Consider the following 19,627-nt stretch of genomic DNA (forward strand, 5'->3'; position numbering starts at 1 on the left):
TGGCCTCAGTGTCCTCCACCTCTTGACTAAGCCCAGGAATTATCTGCAAGAACATGGGCTGCCTCTTTTTTTTTTTAATTTTTTTTTTTATTGCTTGTAAGAGTAAGTTACCTAAATAGATGTTGGGCAACCTAAAAATCCATTGTCCAGTACTGCAGTTTTGGTCAGCATTGAAGAAGTGCCGTAACAGTTTGCTGGTGCTTAGCTCAGCAGAGCAGTTTCAGCTCCAGGCTCAGCTGTGGGAGCTGTAGAGGACAGTCTGGGGGTTCACAGGTAGCACTTCCCTTCAGTGACATGCTTGCTCAGAGTGGATTGCCTACAGACACAATAAAACATTTATAGCCACACTAATGATTTGTTTGATTTCATGAAGAAATGTCACCTGTGTGACAGAAGTTTAATGTGCATTAGAGGGCCATGGAGATAAGTTCTGCAGGGCTCTGATAATGTGGATGCCATTCCATCTGACTCACCTGTGCCAACCAGCCATGGGCAACCAGTCTGGAGAGTTCAAGGAAAAAAGACACACCCAGCTGTGGGTCTGAGTTTTTGCTGCCTTTAGGTGGAACAGATGCTTTTCTTTTGGCTGACATAGACACTGAAATAAGACAAAGTCTTCTAGTTCAATCTGTAGAGATGATCCATTCTAGGAGTGAAATCCAACACCCTTTTGTTGGTCCCTGTTGGTCCCTGTGTTTGGGTTTAGTATTATAAGAGTTTGATTCTGAAAGATCTGCACTACAGTCCTGAAAGGACATTGCTGTGCAAAGTGCATTTCAAGAGAGATGCATTCCATTTTCAGTGTTCCAGCCTTATTCCAGTATTCACTATTTCTGGGTCTGAGATATTCCCCTCCTTCTTTTCTTAATTACCTTTGCATCTCCTGTTAATGCCAATGCCTGTGAAGCCTGCTCTCTCCAAAGAGCAAAGCAAGGTATTTTGTGCTTTGCTGAATGGGATCAGCAGAGAGAAAGTTCTGGATGATGTCACCAACTCAGCTGGATTTACCTAAGCCCTGAGCATTTGCAGCTCAAGATCTTACACTGTCTGCCTCACGTATTTTTTCCCCTCATTTCCCTCTCCTTTTTATCTTTTGTCCAATGAAAATATCTCAATCATCAAACCACTGCATCTTATTTCTTTCTGCTTGGAGCTTTGACCAGAGGGGTAAGTTAAAACATTACATATTTATGGTACTTAGAGGGCTGTTCCAGCTCCTGGAGTGGTGCAGGAGGCAGCGTGCGGGTTCCATCCCTCCCCAGCCACAGGTGGAAAATGAAAGTCAGGAGCTGCCTTTCCTGTCTCAGCTGCTCTCCTCGAACAGAATGAGATCTCAGTGCCAACAAAAACAGCTCCAGGCCACACAAACGAACCTTCTCTTTTTTCTTCCCCAAAAGTGCCATTAAGATCAGCTCCAACACAGGACTGCTGGCAGATCTCTCTCCGTTGGAAAAACCCCGTGCAACTGAAGTGTCAAGGGAATGAGAAAACCAGTGAACTGGAGAGAATTTCAGCCTACTGACTCTCTCAGTTCCATAATGCTGGAGTAGTTCAGTACCCATGCAAAATGTTGCATATTTCTGTGATTCAGGATGCAAATACGATTTTCACGGCCCTGTGCAAATATAGGTGCACACGGATTGTACACTGCAAAATATACATACAAATACACTATACTGCATATCTGTGTAGACATTTTTGCTAACTTAAAATTCTTATGGTTCTGGGGATCTTACTTCTGTCACACCTGGAGCCCCCAAATCAGAAGGAAAACTCAATTTTTTCCCCAGGGTAAAATTGCACCCATAATGCCAGGGAGGTGCCTGGGCAGAGGCACAGCTGCAGCTTCTTGTTTGGGGACTGCTCTGGTATATCCTTTCAGTGCATCCCAGCAACACCACAGCATCCCCAATCCCGGGGTTTGTACAACCAGGAGCAAGCTATGGGGTGCTTGGAACACAAAATACCCTCCCAGCATCAAGATCTGTGTCAGGAAAGCAGATACCAAAAAACCAAAATAAATCAAACAGGCCGAAAATCCCTCTCCATACTCCCCTGGAGGAAGTCTGGCACTGTTCGTAACGTTCCTTGCACAAATACTGCAGCAGAAATTCCCAGGGAGTTGTTCCCCAGCCGCAGGAGCTCGGAGGAGCGGCAGGAGCAGGGACAGGCACCGGGCTCCGTGCGGATCTGCCTGGTTGTCACTAGAGGCCACCACCGGCCTTCGGAACGGAGCTGCCTCCAGCCCTCCCCGTGCTGAGCACCGCGGGAGAATCCGTGCGGAACTTGAACGAGAGAATAAAATTTACGGATTACATAAGGAGATTTCTCATATTATCCACTTTCCTGGCCCTATATCCACAGGAAATTTAGTGGCGGGCGTCGTTCTTGTGGCCAAACGTTTAGGGGAATATTTTTTTTCAGAGCCACCAGACATAATTATGGAGTTCAGTGCTGTGTGTGGAGTGGGTTTGGAAGCAGTGGCAAGAAGAATGGACTATCTTTCTAAATTCTGACATGGGAGTCTTTGAGGACAGGGAGTGTTCATTATCCTTTTGAGTTACACCCTTTTTTATGACTGATGCTTGAGTATCTCAATTTTTAAGCAGTGATAGGCCGTAGACATTAAAGAAAAGGTTTCTTTGGTTGTGTTTTTAAGGTTTTTGTTCTCTACAGTATCGCAGGATACATTCTCAGAATGTCTTGAAACTGTCTCTTGTGAGATTAACCTGGAAGCAGAGCCTGGGTGCTGGAATGGCTTTCAAAAATTACACATTTTTTACATTAATAGGACATAGGAATGTGTTCTCTTTCCTGCACAGGTAACTTTATGATTACAATTTCTGTCTGCTTGCAGCAACATTACAGATTTCCTGCTTTGAAATTGTTCTGGCAAGAGTCACTCCCAGTTTTTTGTTTGATGAATTTGATCTTTTATTTTCTCCTACGTTGTTTCGGAGGTGCAGAGCTGAGCCAAAGCTGGTACTTCTCTAAAGGCAGCACACGTTTAACATCTGTTCTAAGGAAGAGCTGTAGTTTGTAGCTACTTCAGCCTGTTTGTTTCTCCATTTCCCTGCCTGCTCCAGCTAATTATGCCTCTTAATTGAAACACATTTTTCCAAATTATATTCCTCATTTTTGTTGCTTTCTATAGACCCTAATTACAGCCCGTCACATTGACTCTTGGACTTGTCCTTAGGACATCGGAAAGCCAAAAAATTTACCCCCGAAGTCTATATAGTTATTGAAAGTGTCTTTACCACAGCTGGTGTTATGATTTTATGCCTTTAAGCTTCTGATGCATATTCAGACATTCAAAAAGCAAATTAACATGTCCAGAAGAAGCAGCCCTGCACCTGCCTCACCATTAGATCATGTCTCACACTGGGAGCTCCTGCCATAGGGACATTCCACATGTCCAACATTGGCACTTCTGTTTCATGGAATATTTTTGCAGACAATTGGTTTGTGGCAGTCCTAGGCCAGGGACTCAAGTAGGTCATTTCCATATAGCCACACAATTAGGGATATCATAAAAGTACAGCTTGAGAAGAATAAAAATTTTTACACAGAGAAGAAAGGTGAGGAAACAAGAGACAGTAAAACTTGGGATTTCACCAAGACAAACGTTCAGGTAGAGTCAATAATTAACATGCTTTTGTGGGTTAATGCAGGACATGGGGGGACAGGGGGTGCAGCCTCTCCAGCATTATTCTTTCCTTACTTCCCTGTTTATAGATTCGTCCTTTTTCTAAATGATTCATACACAGGAACAGGCATCTCCTAGCAAAACTTTAGAACCTTTATAGGTCAGGGTGTGGACATTGTGAAATGTTTTACCGGCTCTTCTACCTATTCTCTCTGCTTCAATAATCCATAGAACCCGTGAGTTTAGCAGTGCTACAAAGGCGAGATTTCTTTTCTTCTCTTTCTGAAATGACTTTGTTAATTTTGCATCTGTGTTAACCAGGAAGGCAGAAAGCAAAAATTTTCATTGTACAGATGTGGCTATTGATAAATAAGGCTGAACCCCAGCAGTGTGGGGCCAGCTCCCCAAAAGAATGTGTGATTAATAGCACAAACCATGACTGCATTACCTCATCGCACACTTCTTCCAGGGGATCAACACTTCACTTACCAAAGCTGCCTATTGTAATACACCTTAATAAGTTTTAACATTTCTACAAGTGAAATGAGCTGTGACTCATGCCCAGGCTGGAGTGCAGTCAAGGCTCTTGGAAATCATGCTGAGGATTATTCCGTGCAGGACTGCCTTAAATGGCAGGTGAAACTGCAAGGAGCCAGCTGTGAACGCTGATGGTTTCAGCCTCCTTTTATAGGCTGAGTTCCTGTATCTTGTTGGTTTGCAGAAGTATTGTTGCATCATTCACCTCGACTGAGAAATGCTGTTCTCTCCTGCTCATGTTTCTTTGCTATCCTTTTCCATTTATGGGAAATAGAATTTATTCACTTGGAGAGTGTTGTTTTTAATAATACTTCATATTTTTCAAATTGCACTTTCTTTGTGCCTGGGTCTGTCACTTTCTTGGTGTAGAAATGGCACTTCTTTGTGTATGGGATACTGAAGGAGAACAAATACAAGCTGGCAGAGTTCAATCAGTTTCAATACAATGAATTAACAAAGTCCTTTTTCAAGCCATACATCATCACAGTCCTGAATATTTCCTTCCCTTCAAGCCACTGCTCTGAAATCAGAAGCAGCACTACCTGTGCTCTTAAAGTCTCCCAAATACTACAAAGCTGCCAGAGCTGCCAGCACAGGGTTCTGTGCAGGACTCATTTCAGTCAGGCTGTTGGCACAGGTACATTGAAGAACATCATCAGAGTTTGTGCAGGGTCCTGACCAGCCATAAACACTTGGAATGAATGAAGGGATTATCTCTTCCGAGCCATCAGACACTGACAGGATTGCTGTGAGTGGGGAATGGCTCTTCAGGAAGTTGTATTATCTAATAGCTGGGCTAAGTAGAAGCTGTGAAGTGATGGATTCTAATTTAGTGGCTCTCAGTGACTTTCTTTGCAGCCTTGAGCAAGCTGTGTCATCTCTTTTTCCAATTTCTCAGGCAATAAAATGGGAATGATAATGCTGCCCCCATTCATTATCTCCCTGACTTCATCTCTCAGCGTGGTGTGAGAATGTGATGTTAACAGTGCATGCAAGTGGTAAATATTAGCATCATTATTTATTATTTAGGGTGCAGACCCACCCTAAATACATTTAGGAATGCATAGCTTATCTACCAGAGCACAAATTCAGAGGTAATGAGTAACCACCAGATGCAGGGCACACGTCTGGTGACACAGTGTCACAAGCTGTTCAACAGAAAGGAGATCTGCAGTTCTACAGAGCATTCTGAAGCTGTGGAAGATTCTCCAGAAATCAGCAATTTTTTCCAGAAACAAACAGAATGTGGTGTAATGCCTATTTGTATGATTAAAAACTAATGGGTTTACTCAACACTTAGTAAAGGACACTTGAATGGCTGTGTTGGAGCCATCAGTGCACGATGGTGTTAAAACCAGAGTGAGCTGTGAGGATGGTGCTGTGAGCTGTACTGCTCTGACCTGTACAGAGTGCAGCAGCACAGGTGTGAGAGAAGGTTAAAATCATCCGAGTGGTGGAGTGGTGTGGGAATTCTGCTGCCTCTCAGCAGAGGAGAACAGGAATTCTGCTGCCTCTTCTCCAACAACTCTCAGACCACAGCTGAGTGTGACACAGGGCATGGGGAGCACATCTCACCTTTGCATGAGGGGACACCAGGGCAGAGGAAAGCCAGAGCATTCCTAAGAAATGTGAAATAAAGACAGGCATGTTCCATAAGGCACTTCAATTATTTGCTTTTCCTTCTTCTTTCTTTCTTTCTTGTAGTTCAGCACAATAACCCAGCACAAAGCACATGCTTTCCTTTGATGTAGAACTAAGGGGCTACTTAGAAGTTTTTATAATTATTTGTGTCACAGCGATGTGGCCCTGCTATGTAAATCTGATAAATGAACATATCTTTAAATAACACAGACAATTGTTCAAGAAGACCTGGGCACATTTTGTCCAGATGCTGCAAACACCAGGTCTGGTTTGTTAGATCTGGTAAGCCATAAGGAAGGACACTCTTAATTAGGCAGGAGTTACTAATCCTGTATTACAAGTTTTACCCAGTTTAAAGAAACCATTAGGTAATCCATCCAATGCTTTGGGGATCTCTTTGTGCAACAAGGGTGGAGAGTTGGGGTGCGGGGGGCAAAGGGGGATCAGGATCTGGTTGGAACATGCCAGCAGAACATCGTACCACAGAAGTAGACTTTGTTCAGTTTAATCTGCTTTTCCTTTGAGATTTCCCCTTTCCTTTGTGAGCTCTGTTTCAAAGGAAGGCAGGTAACAGGAGCCCTTTTGTGAGAGTCCATGACGGGACATGATGACAATGTCGCTGATGAATGCGAGACTGCCCTGGACACGCAGACTTTGGAATGCAAATCCCTGACACACTCATTATGTTCCATTTGGTCTCTCTTCCTTCTGCCTTACACTCTTCCTCATTTAAACATCCTAATGATATTTCTCTTTTCCTTGCCCAGATTTTGTCTTTGTATAGCTCTGTTGCTGTCAGGGTCTGCTGCTGACCTGGGCATTGGGCTGAGCTGAGAAAGGGAGGAAGCCTGAGTTTGGCTAAGGCCAAGAGCTCTCCCTGATGGTAACATGCACTTTAAACACCAGTCTGGCCTGACTGCAGAACCCTTCCACAGAGACAGTGAACATTAATTTGAGACCAAATAACTGAAATGGTTTTTTGAATTACCTGGGTCATCAAGAGTGAGTGAGTGTCTGGAAAAGTACCTATAAGGCTCCGAGGGAAAGTGTGTAAAGGCAGTGCTAGAAAATTTCTCTCAAATTGAAGAATAAGGAAATGTTTCTGGGGGACTCTTTTTAGTAAAGTGACTTTGCAACACTCCTACTCATAATGCTGTTTCAAATGGTGACATCATAAGTTGTGTATAGGGAAGCTGAGTAGTTTTGCTCATGTAAATGTCACCTGTAACTTGTATCTCCTCTTTTCTTTTTTGTGTTCTTCCTGTATTGTCCCTCCTGAAACAATGAGGCTTTGGCTGTCCTGAGGCATGTCAGTGACACTGCCACAGTGGGCTGGACATGTGTAAGGGAAAACAAAATCAGATATTCCAAGGTTCAGAACAAATAATGCATAAAAATTTATTGGCTGCAGTGAGGTATATGATGAGAGGCATAAGACCAGGAAAAAAGTTGAGAGATTATTCCCCTTAAATTACAGCTAATTTGCAGAGCGATAACTGAATCCCAGATGGATATTCCTGCCCTGGGGAGATGTGCACAATACATCTGCCACTAGCTCAGCCAGTCACTTTAATTCAACAGCTTTTTTCCAGCATTTTGGTGACTAAAAGCTCCTTAAACTACCAAAGTCAGCTTTACCCAGTTCTGTGTGGCACTTTGCAGTGTTAGGCTGCAGATCATTTGAGAAGCATGTTCACTACAGGACCCCAGTTTGACACAGGGGACCAGCCCCACAGCACAGTGTTCCAGAGGGTCTGTGGGAGCTGGGAAAGCTGCTGGTGGGCAGAGCTTTCCTTCAGGCTTGTGGGGGGAGCTCGTTGATGGTGGAGGACACCACCTCCCCGTTCACGCTGTCGTGGACAATCGCTTTGAGCTTTCGGTTGCTCAGCCCAGAGTGTTCTGAAAGAAAGGAGAGTTGAATTAGCCAAGGAGCAATGCTGAGACAAGGTGATGCAGGGAAAGCCTTATTTACAGTCATTTGCCTGCTGCCTCCTCAACAAAGTTTTCTCTACATGTTTTCCTTAAAGTCAATATTTGTTACTGCTCTGTGTGAAATGTGCTGCCAGAAAGTCACCCTGGGTCTGGTCCAGGTCAGGGCAAATGAATAACACAGGGAGAGCCCAGCCAATGCAAATCCAGCAGATTATCCTGGATGTCTGCAGGTCATTGCCCATGCCAGCATACAAGTTTCCAGACATGCAGATTTTCGGTTTGCTCTCAAGCCCTAATGCTGTTTTAGTCACCCAGCGGAGTCTCCTTGCCATATCCCAGGAAAGCTTTAGTCTGGAGCCTGAGCTGTGGCCACTGTGTGACTGACAGGGCTGGGGCTCAGGCAGCCCATGGGCAAGCACAGCCCAGTGGGCTCTGCAGTGAGCCCTTCACAGCAGCCAGGAACTGCTGAAAGGCTTCTCAAAGGCCTGCTATGCACACCTTCCACACTTCACTCAGGTGTGGTTAAAATTGCTCTGAGTAAAATTTGATTGGAAATGACAGTAATTAAGAGTCACTACAGAGAACAAAGTAAGGAACTTTTACCTTTAGTTTCAGATTTTCTTGCTGTCCTGTGAAGATAATGAAATAGAAAATAATGTTACAGTAATTTCAAAAAGTTATTTGTCCCCTTCTCACTGTTTCTAAGGAGACCTAATCCCACTATAAGATAAAATTTTTTAAAAAGATGGAAAAAGAATTATGCTTCTATATCATGGGAGCTTTCCCTTTGGTAGATACTCTCACTGGAAACATCCCTGGGCACATTCACTACTGCTCCCAGGGACAAGTGCATTGGTTCTTGTGTTATTTGGAGTTGTTTAGGTTAATTCCAATTTGGTTTCTGACAAATACCCTCACACTTGGGGCCCCTCTGTCCTGCCTGTCTGAGAGTCGCAGTTCTAAAGTCTGCTGATCTGCCTTTTTTGACTTCATACAAATCAGATGAGAGAATAAAAACGAGGCCAGCATTCTCCTATGCTGAGATGGCCATGCTGTGGGAGTGGAGAATTTTATTCTTTCTTAAATAAAAAGTTATATTAATTTAGGTAATCCAAATTACATGGGTACCAGTGTCTCTGTACTCTAAGTAGCTCCGGCTTTTTATTACGATCCGTCACATTAAAATACCAACCCTTGATGTAGTATGGGACTCACAAGCTTTGATTAAGCATAAACAAACAAACAAATAAATAATCCAAATATGAGGACTCTTCATCTGTTCCAGTCGGGGCAGCTCTGCCTTACCCGTCAGCATTCCCTTCTAGCAGCAGGCGGTATGTGGAAATTTCCTTTTCCAGGCGTGTTTTGATCCCAAGAAGAACTTTATATTGGTTATTTTGCTGCTTCATGTCGTGACGAACCTGGCTCAGCTCCTCCTCACACCTGGAGATGATCTGCTGCATGTTTTGAAGTGCAGCAGCATAATAATTCCGAGTGTCAGCCAAGGTGTCTTCCAGCATGTGTTTCTGATGGGGCAGATAATACCAAGACCATGATTATTATTTATGTGGTAGATACAACACAGAAATACCAGCAAATTTGGTCTCTAGCTAGAAGATTGCAAAATTAAGGCTGTGGTAATTTAAACACTTATGCATTTGCATAACTATTCTTGTGAAGGTAGCAGAACCACAAAGCTGTGCCGTGTGTGCATGAAAGGCAAAACTGAGTCATTTATCCCTGCCATATCCGTTCTGCTCAAAGCTCTGCTCCTGACACTGCTGTCTGTCCTGTCCATTCTGCATGAACTGTCCAGAATTGCTCCAAATTCTCCAGGTCTCTGGGATGTGAGCTTTAACCTGTGTAAGGCTATGTAATATTTGTGAAAGCTCCCCACCAATATTTTTAACACTTTGTGTAATTCATGCCTGATAACAGGGTTTGTAAATATTAACTTTGCATTCTTTGTGTTACTGTCTGTCTTCTGGACACATTTTCTTTCTAGACCTGGAGTCAGCTATCCCTTCTTCTTCTCCTCATATTTTGTTGTAAGAAGAGACATACATTTTTCACTTCCTGATGAGGGTTGCTGAATCTATTTTGCATATTTTGGCAAAGCCGAGCATGATCTGAATTCCACTTTCCCTCATACTTTAACAACTGCAACATAGTTATGCTAGGCTGTGGATTTAAATGGAGAATAGGTCCATGACAACTTCTGAGAACACATGGAGTGAGTGAGCAGCCCAAGATGTCTGCAGCAGATACCTTACTAATCTGTGCCTGCAGCTCGATGTCCAGGGATTGCAGAGTTCTCCTTAGCTCCTTGATCTCATTCTCGTTGCGCTGGATCTGCTCGGGATTAGGGGTTGCTGCCAGGGACATTGCTGCACTCTGTGGAGCAGAAGCAAGAGAAAAGCTCAGACTCTGGTCAGGCAGGTGCAGCCACAGGGGGCTTGGAAATGAGCAGGGACTAGCTGTTACCTGTTCTTTGTACCAGTTGTCCAGGCTTTGACGATTCTTTTCAATTATGGCCTCATAATCTTCTCTTATTTCTGCCAGAATCTTGCCTAAGTCTGCAGGAGGGGCTGCGTTTACTTTTACATTGACTTTGAAGTCTTGTGAGGAGCGATTGGCTTCCATATCCTGTTCATGTGTCAGAGGGAACAAGCAAACTCGTTGATGGAAATAGAAAGTTTTCAGAGGGGCACAAATTCCCAGAGACGTTTAGGGGGTAATTGTTATATATACATTAAGTTAACATTATTTGAAAAACTTTTTTGAAAAATTTATATATTGATAATACTCTGATGTGACTTAAACCAGTGACATAGTTGCTTCTGTGGCAGAATTCAATAAAAAACATGCAAGAAGATCTTTTCTTAGAATGTTTCTGGAAGAAATGGACTCAATGAAGAAGCACTGGCATTTTTTATTTATTTATCCATTAGAAACCTAAAACCTTGATGAAAATCTAACAGTAATTTCATCTTTCTTACCCTTTATGTTAATATTTATGGAACTATAACTAAGTTTACAGGAGAGTAATGTAAAAGTTCTATGTAATTGTTAAAGGAATAATTGGATTAAAGCATATAATTACTGTGTAAACAACATAATTATAGGACCAGTTGGGCAGGTAGGGTAACATTCCTTTCAGTGTAGCACAACCTTCTGTGCTTGGTACCATTTTCAGAGCGCCCAGGCAAAGAAGCGTTTTGGGGTATGACATCATGGAATGCAGATCAGCTGGACACAGGGATGGCTCTGCTGGTCCCCTGTGTCCAAGAACTCTCCTGGGCTGAAAGGGGGTCAGCCAAAGGCAGCTGCACCCACCACTGTGCACCCCCTGTGTTTTAATCTCTGCTTTAAAACCCACAGACACTGAGCAAGATGTTTGGTCCGGTGTTGGGTAATAACTGCAAACAACACCAGATCAAGCGAAACCAGCGTGTTTCAAGCATGGAATTATAAATGTGGGAATAACAGAGAGCACTGAGTATAGCTTTGGAGAATTCAGAGTAGTGTGGCTTTTGAGAATTATCTAATTACTGTGTTTAGGATTATGCAAGAATGAGTAATTTTGCCTGACTTCACCAACCATTCTTTTTAATTTTGATCCTTCAAGAATTTGAGATCTGTTTTGCTCAGGTCAGCCTGTTCTAGGTGACCCTGCTTGAGTTTAGAGGGGTGGAAAGGGGCCCTAAAGAGATCCCTTCCAACCTTCAACCCCTCCATGCTTCTGTGAGTATGGGAAATGATATATTCAGAACTGAGGAAAAAGTCTGTGATGACTAAAACCTGACAGCACTCTGTGTATTTATATCTAAGTCTTTCTGAGAACATTTCTGTCCAATATGTCAGTTATTATTAGCTGTGTATGACAGATGGGTGGGAGAGACTCCAGCAATCTGTTCTTTCTGAAACCCCAGTGTAATTGGTAAAGCAGACACAGGCTTTTTGCTTCACCTGACTCTCATTGGTGCCTCAGAAACAGGATCAGGTCCTGAATCATCAATCCCACTTACAGATTGTGGGTCTTACTCAGTTAATTACACAGTAGTAAAGATTTGTGCAATAGGATTTTACCAAGTGGAACTTTTTCTACCTCCTCATGGTCTTTCCTCCTGAGGATGTGCTCTTCCCTCAAGCCTTCAATTTCCATTTCCAGATCTGTGGTAATAATGGTCATGCCGTCGAGCTCCTTCCGCAGGTTCTCCACATCCAGCTGCACCCCCTGCCTGCGACACTTCTCGGCTTCGTATCTTTGTGAGGAAAGAGAGGACACAACGTGCGTGTTGAGAACTGCCCAACTCTTGTATAGGGAGAAATAGACTTGCTCAGTCCATGTAGGGAACCAAAGAAACCAATTCTGTTTCTAACATATGTTATTTAAATATTTTTGGATATTATTAACAATAAATATTTATTAGTTTGGTATTCCACTTTCCTCTCTCTCTCGTAACTTCTCATCTATGGTAGGAAATAAAATTCTTTTCTTTTCACTTCCATTTTTGCATGTTAGCATTCACCCAGTTGTGGGAGCTTTGAGAATACAATTCTCTGAAAACACTATCAGCAAGCACTGATTGCTTTAGTTTTTCCAAAATGGTAACGTCTGAGTCCTTCAGAAAAACAAGAAAAATGTGATGGAAGCCAGTTACTAACATTCCTCTCTGACCTCTTGCAGTGTCTGTAGTGAGCCAAAGGAAGGGAGATGCTGCTGTGTCTTCCCTTGGGCATGGGAAGCAATTTCACACCTCAGCATCTCTCCCTTTACTCTGTGTTTTGTGGGCTCTGTTGGTGCTTCTCCATTCACCCAATGAACTCAGTCTGAGTCCCATCCCTCAAAGTAGTTCCACTGGTTCCTTTTGTGATACCACTGACTGATAATGAAAGGCTGGCAGTGCTCAGGGTATTTGAGTTTGTCACAATATTACCAAAAGCTGAGATATTTTTTATAGCTGATCACCAACTGCTAGAAATAAGAAAAATCTTCCTGATTCCTAAGAAGTCTTACTTACAGAAGTGTCAAATCCTTTCCAGTGGAAAGACCCGCCTGAAAGTGTTCTGTACAAACATTTTGTCTTTTTAGTTGATCTGAGAACTCTCTCTCAATGTACTGAAAATCAGACTGTGCTGGGAGCCAGTGATGCACCAGCTCAGTTACTCAACTCACGGGACTCCAAAGCAGAAGCCACACGAGGACAGGTGTTCCCTGCAGAGCTGGACAGAAGAGGTGATAAGTCCAGGAAATAGATTTGGGCTGGACTGGGAAGTGCAGTGCTTAGAGGGGATAATTTGTAATCCCAGATGACAGTTTTAAGTGCCTTTTGTCACAAGTATCAAGTGCCTGCTGTCAAACCTGCTCGTCAGGACCTGCACTAAGTATCATAAACAGGGTGACTCAAGGTTCTTCAGCAATCATTTGTGGGTTTTACATGCTTTTGGGTTTTTTCCCCCTGTTCTACATTGTTTCTATTCATCCAGTATCAACAGAAAACCTCAGTAAAATAGCTTCCCTATTGGATTAGCAAGAAGTAGTAATGTTTAGTTTAATCCTCTTTCAAATCTAATGAGGAAACCAAAGAAGAGCTTACTTGAGCCTGAAGTCTTCAGTTGCCATGTTAGCGTTATCAATTTGTAAAAGGATGCTGGCATTGGTGATCTTGCTATCCTCAATCTGGAAAACAGAGAATCCAACAGGAGGGTTGGGGTTGCCATGGGATGACAGTAAATAATCTGTGCTGGTTTAGCCTCTTTGCTGCTCAAAGGAAGCATCTAAATAGTGGAATTCCCATGCTAAGGAGACCATAGGAATAAAAGCATTTCAGTTTCCTTATTCACCTAGGTGTTTTGCAATTTTTCTCTGTAATCTTACTTTACTCTTTTTCTTACTTTTTTTGAGGGAATGAACCAGGAGGCATCATCTTATTCCTTCCCAGGTAGAGGATATGAATTTCATTGCACAAACTTCATGGTCTATTACAGAGTAACAGTCACTGCCTTCCTCTGGTTTTGAGACCGGATTCTGCTCCTGTTCAGCATTGCTGACAAAGCTGCCTTGGGCATCTTTAGGGCAAATTTCAGTAAGAACCATTAAGCTGTGTCTGAGTACAATCAAAATACTGGAGTTAATGTTATGCTGAAAAGTAGCTGGTGCATGAACACCCTGCTGAGCTGATAATGGTGGCAGCCACTCACTGGCAGGACCCACAACTCACCACAGGCTTCAGCCTGGAGTTGCATGCACAATACCACTGGCATCTGGTTGGTGTGCTCCATTAAGTTGTGCACCTATAGCTGCCCTGAATCGACCAGCAGCATGCAGTGATTGATTCAGGTGTCTGATTTTGCTTTGGGATTTGAAAATTGCCCTAAAAGGTGCAGGATGAAGCATGATCTCATTTCTTTGATGCACTCAGCACTCACTGGAAAGGCTCATGTGTCCCTGATAACATGGAATAGCTTTTAACTATAGATCCTAATGTGAAAAGTTCAGTATTCTGTGCCAAATCTTTGAAAGAACTCCAGCAGGAACTCACACATAATTATCAGGAAATCATAAATGCAGGGCATTGTGTCCTTTTCTAACAGAGAGGAAAGAGAAGTGTGGTTGCCATCGCACCAATTACCTTCCCTCAGCATCCACAGAGCAAACCAAGGGGCACTGTGGCCGTACAGAAGTCATTTACAGAGCTCTCAACACCTTGGAGTAAATTTCCCACACCTCAATGAATCACAAAGAAACGAGGAAATGACAAAATTCTCCTTAAGTGTCAAAGGTTCACCTCTCTCGTGAAGAAGAAGGTGCTGTGGAATGTTTAACTAATCTGCTCACAGACTGCATTGCTGCGCAATTATCGCACCTCGCGTACGGCCCTGGGACACCACCAGGGCCAGCTCAAGAACTATAACAATGCCCTGCATGCGTGGCTGCCTGGAATTTGGTGACAAAGAAGAGGCAGTTCTTGAATCCAGCCTTGAAAACAACATGAGTTCTTCAGCTTTGTGCTGTGTACAGAATTGCTGTGTGACTGTGCAATCTGAGCACTGGTCAGTGCTTTGCCCACTTCTGTGTGGCCCCAGTGCCTCTGCAGCCAGCAGGAGATCTCACATGTACCAATTATCTCTTAGCAGTCACATGGAATTCCTTACTGCATCCATCAGGAACATTTGCAGACTCTAGTACCAGTCTGCAAACTGTCAGCTTCATTAAGAACTCTCACATTATTATTGTATAGGAAATACACTCCAATTCCTTCTCAAAATGGATTTCCCAAGAAGGATTCCTGCACTGACTTTACCTCTCATGTCTCCTGTCCTTTGTCCCATCTCCTGAACTGCTCTGTAGATCACTTTGCTTGTTTAGCAGCACAAGGTGTTTGAATGAGACAGTTACTTGAAGAACAGGTGCTATTTCATTGTGTATCTGGGCTAGGATGGAGCCTGGCTGGAGCAAGGCTTTTCCCAAAACTTGTTGCTCCATCAGGCATTAATCCTGAATTCAGGTATCCAGGAGAGTGTGGTTAAAATTGTAGAACCCAAGTGATTATATGCCTCCAAGTTCAGACAGGCAGCATATCATAGACATTCTGGATTATTGGATATAGTACCCTAAATTTAGTCTAAATTTTATTTTAGGTGCTAAATTGGTTTCACCCTTTAAATTAACATTTAATTAATTTAATTATGGTTAATAATTAGATGCTATATTTTCACTCGTTTTACTGGCAGACTTGCTGCTAATTGCAATATTTTATAGAGAAAGTAAAAATTCTGGGTTCAATCTCTGAATTGTCACCTGTAAATGATCCTTTCCTGGCCTTTCATTCCACATCCAGGACAGCCACCAACCTCCAGGTGTCTGTGGCCAGGGACAGCTGTTTAAGGGGTGACTGTTAAAAATAAATGGTTTGGGTACAACCTACTCAAAAGTGAGGGCTTCACCCCAATCAACATCATGGTTTTACGCTTACTGTCTTCTTAAATCTTTCTGATTCACTAATTCCAAATCAACCTGAACACATATATGTTCTTGATGAACAAGTTTTTATTTCTCTTTCTGTTAAAAAGGAAAGTGCCCAAGTGCCAGCTCTGGGGATGGTGACTTTTCTTTATCCTTAAAACAGAAATGGGTGATGACAGTTCTGGCTCTCCATACACAGGCTGTGGTCCGAGCACCTCACCTACTGCCTGGAGGCAACACTTTTAGCTGTGAGCATGGAGTTTGATTAAGTCCTTGGCCCCAGTCAGCAAAGATGTGAATTAATACAATTTCCAAGCCTTTTTTAAAAGAATTTCTCAGGATCTTGAGAATGCCAAGTAATTGTGTTATAAAAAGTGGAGGGCAAACGACAACATTGCTTTTAGAAGAGCTTTGGGTTTTGCCCCATATGGGTATGTAAAGTTAATTACACTGATTAGTCACACAGATGGTTACAGTGCTAAGGATGTTCATTATGAATACAGATTAATATTATGCTTAAATTTGAAGACACGTGAGTTTGGGAGATTGAAAGAGTTACTGTTGAACATTAATATTAACTACTGGCAGGAACCAGAAATTCTCCTTTTAATTATAGTGAAAACATCCACAAGGAATTTGTCACTGCTATTTTCTTAATTACAATGAAGTATTTTTCCATCTGATTACATAAGCTCATTGGTCCCAAAACTCCTGTAGTTTCATTGTCTGCTACCGCAGGAATCAAAGAGTTGGAATGCCCCAGTCTGTCTGGAGACAGCAGCAGGAGAGGGGCAGGCTCTGCACTCCTGCTTTGTAATTTGCTCAAGACCTGTGCAGTCAAAAAGACCAAGTTCTGCCAGCAGCAGTTACTCAAACCCCAGTTTCAGTACAGAAAGGAACACTTGGCAGCACAGCCAGTCTCTGCAGAATCCCCCTCGACCCCTTCCAGCCTTTCTTGTGCCCATTTTCCTCCTTGTGAACACAAAGAATGTTTATGCCCAAGTCCTGGAACTGCCTTCCTGAGGATTTCTAACATTTCAAAGGTTTTATTTAACTTGGTTAAAGGAAAGCCATCAGCATAAAGGAGAACCCCGATTCCTTAGAAGAGCACAGAATGACACAGTCCCAGCTCTGACTTACCTGTCTTTGCATGTCAGTGACGTTTTGCTCGTACTGGTTGAAGTCATGCCTCTTTCCATGAGACTTTGTCCTGTGCCACTCTAGGATGCAGCTCTCCAGCTGAGCGTTGGCTGCTTCTAATGCACGGACCTTGTCCAGGTAGGCAGCCAAGCGCTCATTCAGGTTCTGCATTGTCTGTTTCTCATTCCCACCCAGGAAGATGCTTTCCCCATAGTGCTCGCCGAAGCCTCCCCAGGATGCCCCTCCTGCAGCCAGCCAGAAGGGTCTGGCAGAGGAGAAGGAGGGATGTGTGCTGCTGGCACCACCATCTGCACTTGATGCTCTGTAAGAAGTTCCTTGCTGGGCCAAACCACACCCTGTACTACCCCTCAGGGACCCAGAAAAAAACTGGAAAGGGCCTTGGCTGGTGCTCATGCTTAGCTCTGTGTGAATCGAACCCCAGGTTTGGCTGCCTAGCACTGAGCAGCCTCTTCGCCTTCCCTGAGCAGCTTTATGCCTTTTCCTGTGGGAGTTTCCCTTCGATGAATGACTACAGCAACAAGATTGTGTCATCACGAAACGTGCTTCCTCTTGGTCAATTCTGAAGCATTTATGAGCCTGCACGCTGTTGTTGTTTGGAATCAGCTACATACCGGGTTGCTTTCCTTTCGCTTGTTTGGGTTTTTTTTTCTTTTTCTTTTCATATGATAATAGTGAGGTGTGGCCAAAATCTGTAGGTGTGGAACAGGATCAGCTCTGCCTCAGACTTCTCTCTAACCCTGTAGTTAGTATGTTATGTTTTCCTGCTCATGAAGAGAACAAATGGGAAGCTGGGGCAGGGATGGGGCTATGTGGATACTTTCTGTGGTAATTCTCAGGCTGTAGAATTAGCAGCCCTTGGATCCTCAAGTGCAGTGTGTCCTATCAGCTGTCAAACAGCTTAGTGACCAAACAGCTTCAACCTGTGGGAGATGTGAGGCTTTCATGAAGTCATCCAGCTTCTAAACCGAAAAAACCTCCAGTCCAGAGTCAGTAATGCCCAGCTGTTCCCTTCAGCTGCCCATTTCCAGGGGAAATACATGAGAATTAGATACTTAATACTGATTTTCTCATGATTTGAGGTACAGTCCTGTTTCAGAGGTCTTGTCTCAATAGGCAGCAGTGCAAAGGTTTCTTGCTGTTCCCAGCATTAATATTATTAAGATATTTATCTTAGCTTTAGAACATATTTACACATGAGTTTATAACAGCACTCAAAAGATTCAAATGATTATTTAAAGCTACCAGCCCTAAAAACTGACCTGGCAATCATTCAGGAATAATCTTTCTCAAAAGTTTCAGTAACTTTTTGCTAAACTGTATCATCCAACAGGGAAAGGTGCAGTGTGGCTGTTGCAGATTGTCCTACTGCTCATGCTGGTCAGGGGCACAGATTGGGGAGTGGTCCTGTGGCAGCTGCTGGGTGTAGTGGGTTTGCCTTGTCTTGTTCTAGTCCGTGACTGAGGGATGAGATCGGGGAGGAAGATTTGGGAAGAGGCATGAAGCTGAGTGGGCACAGGCTCTCACAGAAATGCTGCAGCTATTTCCTTACCTAGGTGAAGGCTAAACCCCTTCCCCAGGGTCTGCCCTGCCCTGCTGCTCATCCTGACTGCTGAGGTCAGGGAGACCGCATGGAGCAGAGTTAAACTGTCCTGGGACAAACAGGAGGGGATGTATTTTTCCCTGCTTGTTTCACTTGGAAGGCTGCAGCAATAAGGAATTGTTGCACTCCAGCTTCCCAGGTACCTCCGGCCTCATTCCTGTCGGAGCAGGATTCGGGCTCCTCCTTGTGGCTCGGGCTTGGCTCTGCTCAGCACCTGCTCCTTTCCTTTTCCCCAACCCCCTGTACATTGAGCACACGCTCCTCTTCCTCAGACACTTCCTTCTGTAGAAATCCTGTCATTTCTAGCTATTCGGGGAAAGAATTCCCTGAAGATCTGGTTTTCCAGTGAGCACAAGGTTTGGCTCTCCCCAGATACTCTGGTTACAGCCACATAGCTGCAGTCTGGGATCAGCCTGGCTGCTTGGGAGGGGAATGAGCTTGAAGCATCAGACAAAAACTGAGGCCCTAACTTGAAATAAACCTCACATTTAAATAGCACTGACCACATCCTGCAGCTCTCACCCGAGATCAATTTCAGATTGAATTTTCAGTTTAGCAAGCTGATGTCTGTGACCTATCACACCGAAATGGAATTACACAGGGATGTACAGAATAGAATGTGAAATAAAATGAATCCTCTGTTTCACCAGAAATTACTCCATGGCATTCCCACCCTGCCTGGCAGTGAGGCTGTGGGAGACCACAGAGCCTCAGTCCTGAGAATATAATGGAATTAGCACATCATGAAAACCAGATTTGTATTTTCTCTTGCAATTAATCCAAAGTACAGGTGATCTGGGACTGGGAAGTGCTTCCCCTGAGGCTCAGCCTTTCCAAACTGGAAAAGATGCCACACAGTTTTGATCCACACATGCTGAGGATCGATGAAACAGACCAAACAACTTACTTCAAAATCTGACATGACTCTTTGTCAGGCTGCAGTGTTGAATTTGGGTTTAGTCACCTCTTTAATCCAGAACAGAGAATGGAAGTGACACCCGGAGTAAGGAAATAAACTTGTCAGCAGGTGGCACCCTTGGATGGGGACTGCTCTGCTCCCTGGGAGACGGTGCTGCTCTGCAGTCCTGGCTTGCTTCACCTGGGAATTGTGGGTGTTTTACTGAATTGGAGCATGGGA

General features: G+C 43.6%; 1 protein-coding gene and 1 long non-coding RNA gene across 2 annotated transcripts in view; one reads left to right on the top strand and one right to left on the bottom strand.

Moving 5' to 3' along the window:
• Positions 1 to 19,627, top strand: part of LOC136567229 (uncharacterized) — a 55,636-nt gene that overhangs the window by 14,172 nt on the left and 21,837 nt on the right. The window lies entirely within an intron of this gene.
• LOC136567215 (keratin, type I cytoskeletal 23-like) lies at positions 7,201 to 17,498 on the bottom strand. Its single transcript, XM_066566724.1, is given in 8 exon segments — positions 7,201 to 7,726; positions 8,363 to 8,388; positions 9,065 to 9,285; positions 10,028 to 10,153; positions 10,244 to 10,405; positions 11,868 to 12,024; positions 13,360 to 13,442; positions 16,869 to 17,498. Coding segments are annotated over 8 exon segments (1,509 nt in total). The 3' UTR covers positions 7,201 to 7,622.

This window comes from Molothrus aeneus, chromosome 28 (assembly GCF_037042795.1).
Source record: "Molothrus aeneus isolate 106 chromosome 28, BPBGC_Maene_1.0, whole genome shotgun sequence".
Lineage (NCBI taxonomy): Eukaryota > Metazoa > Chordata > Aves > Passeriformes > Icteridae > Molothrus > Molothrus aeneus.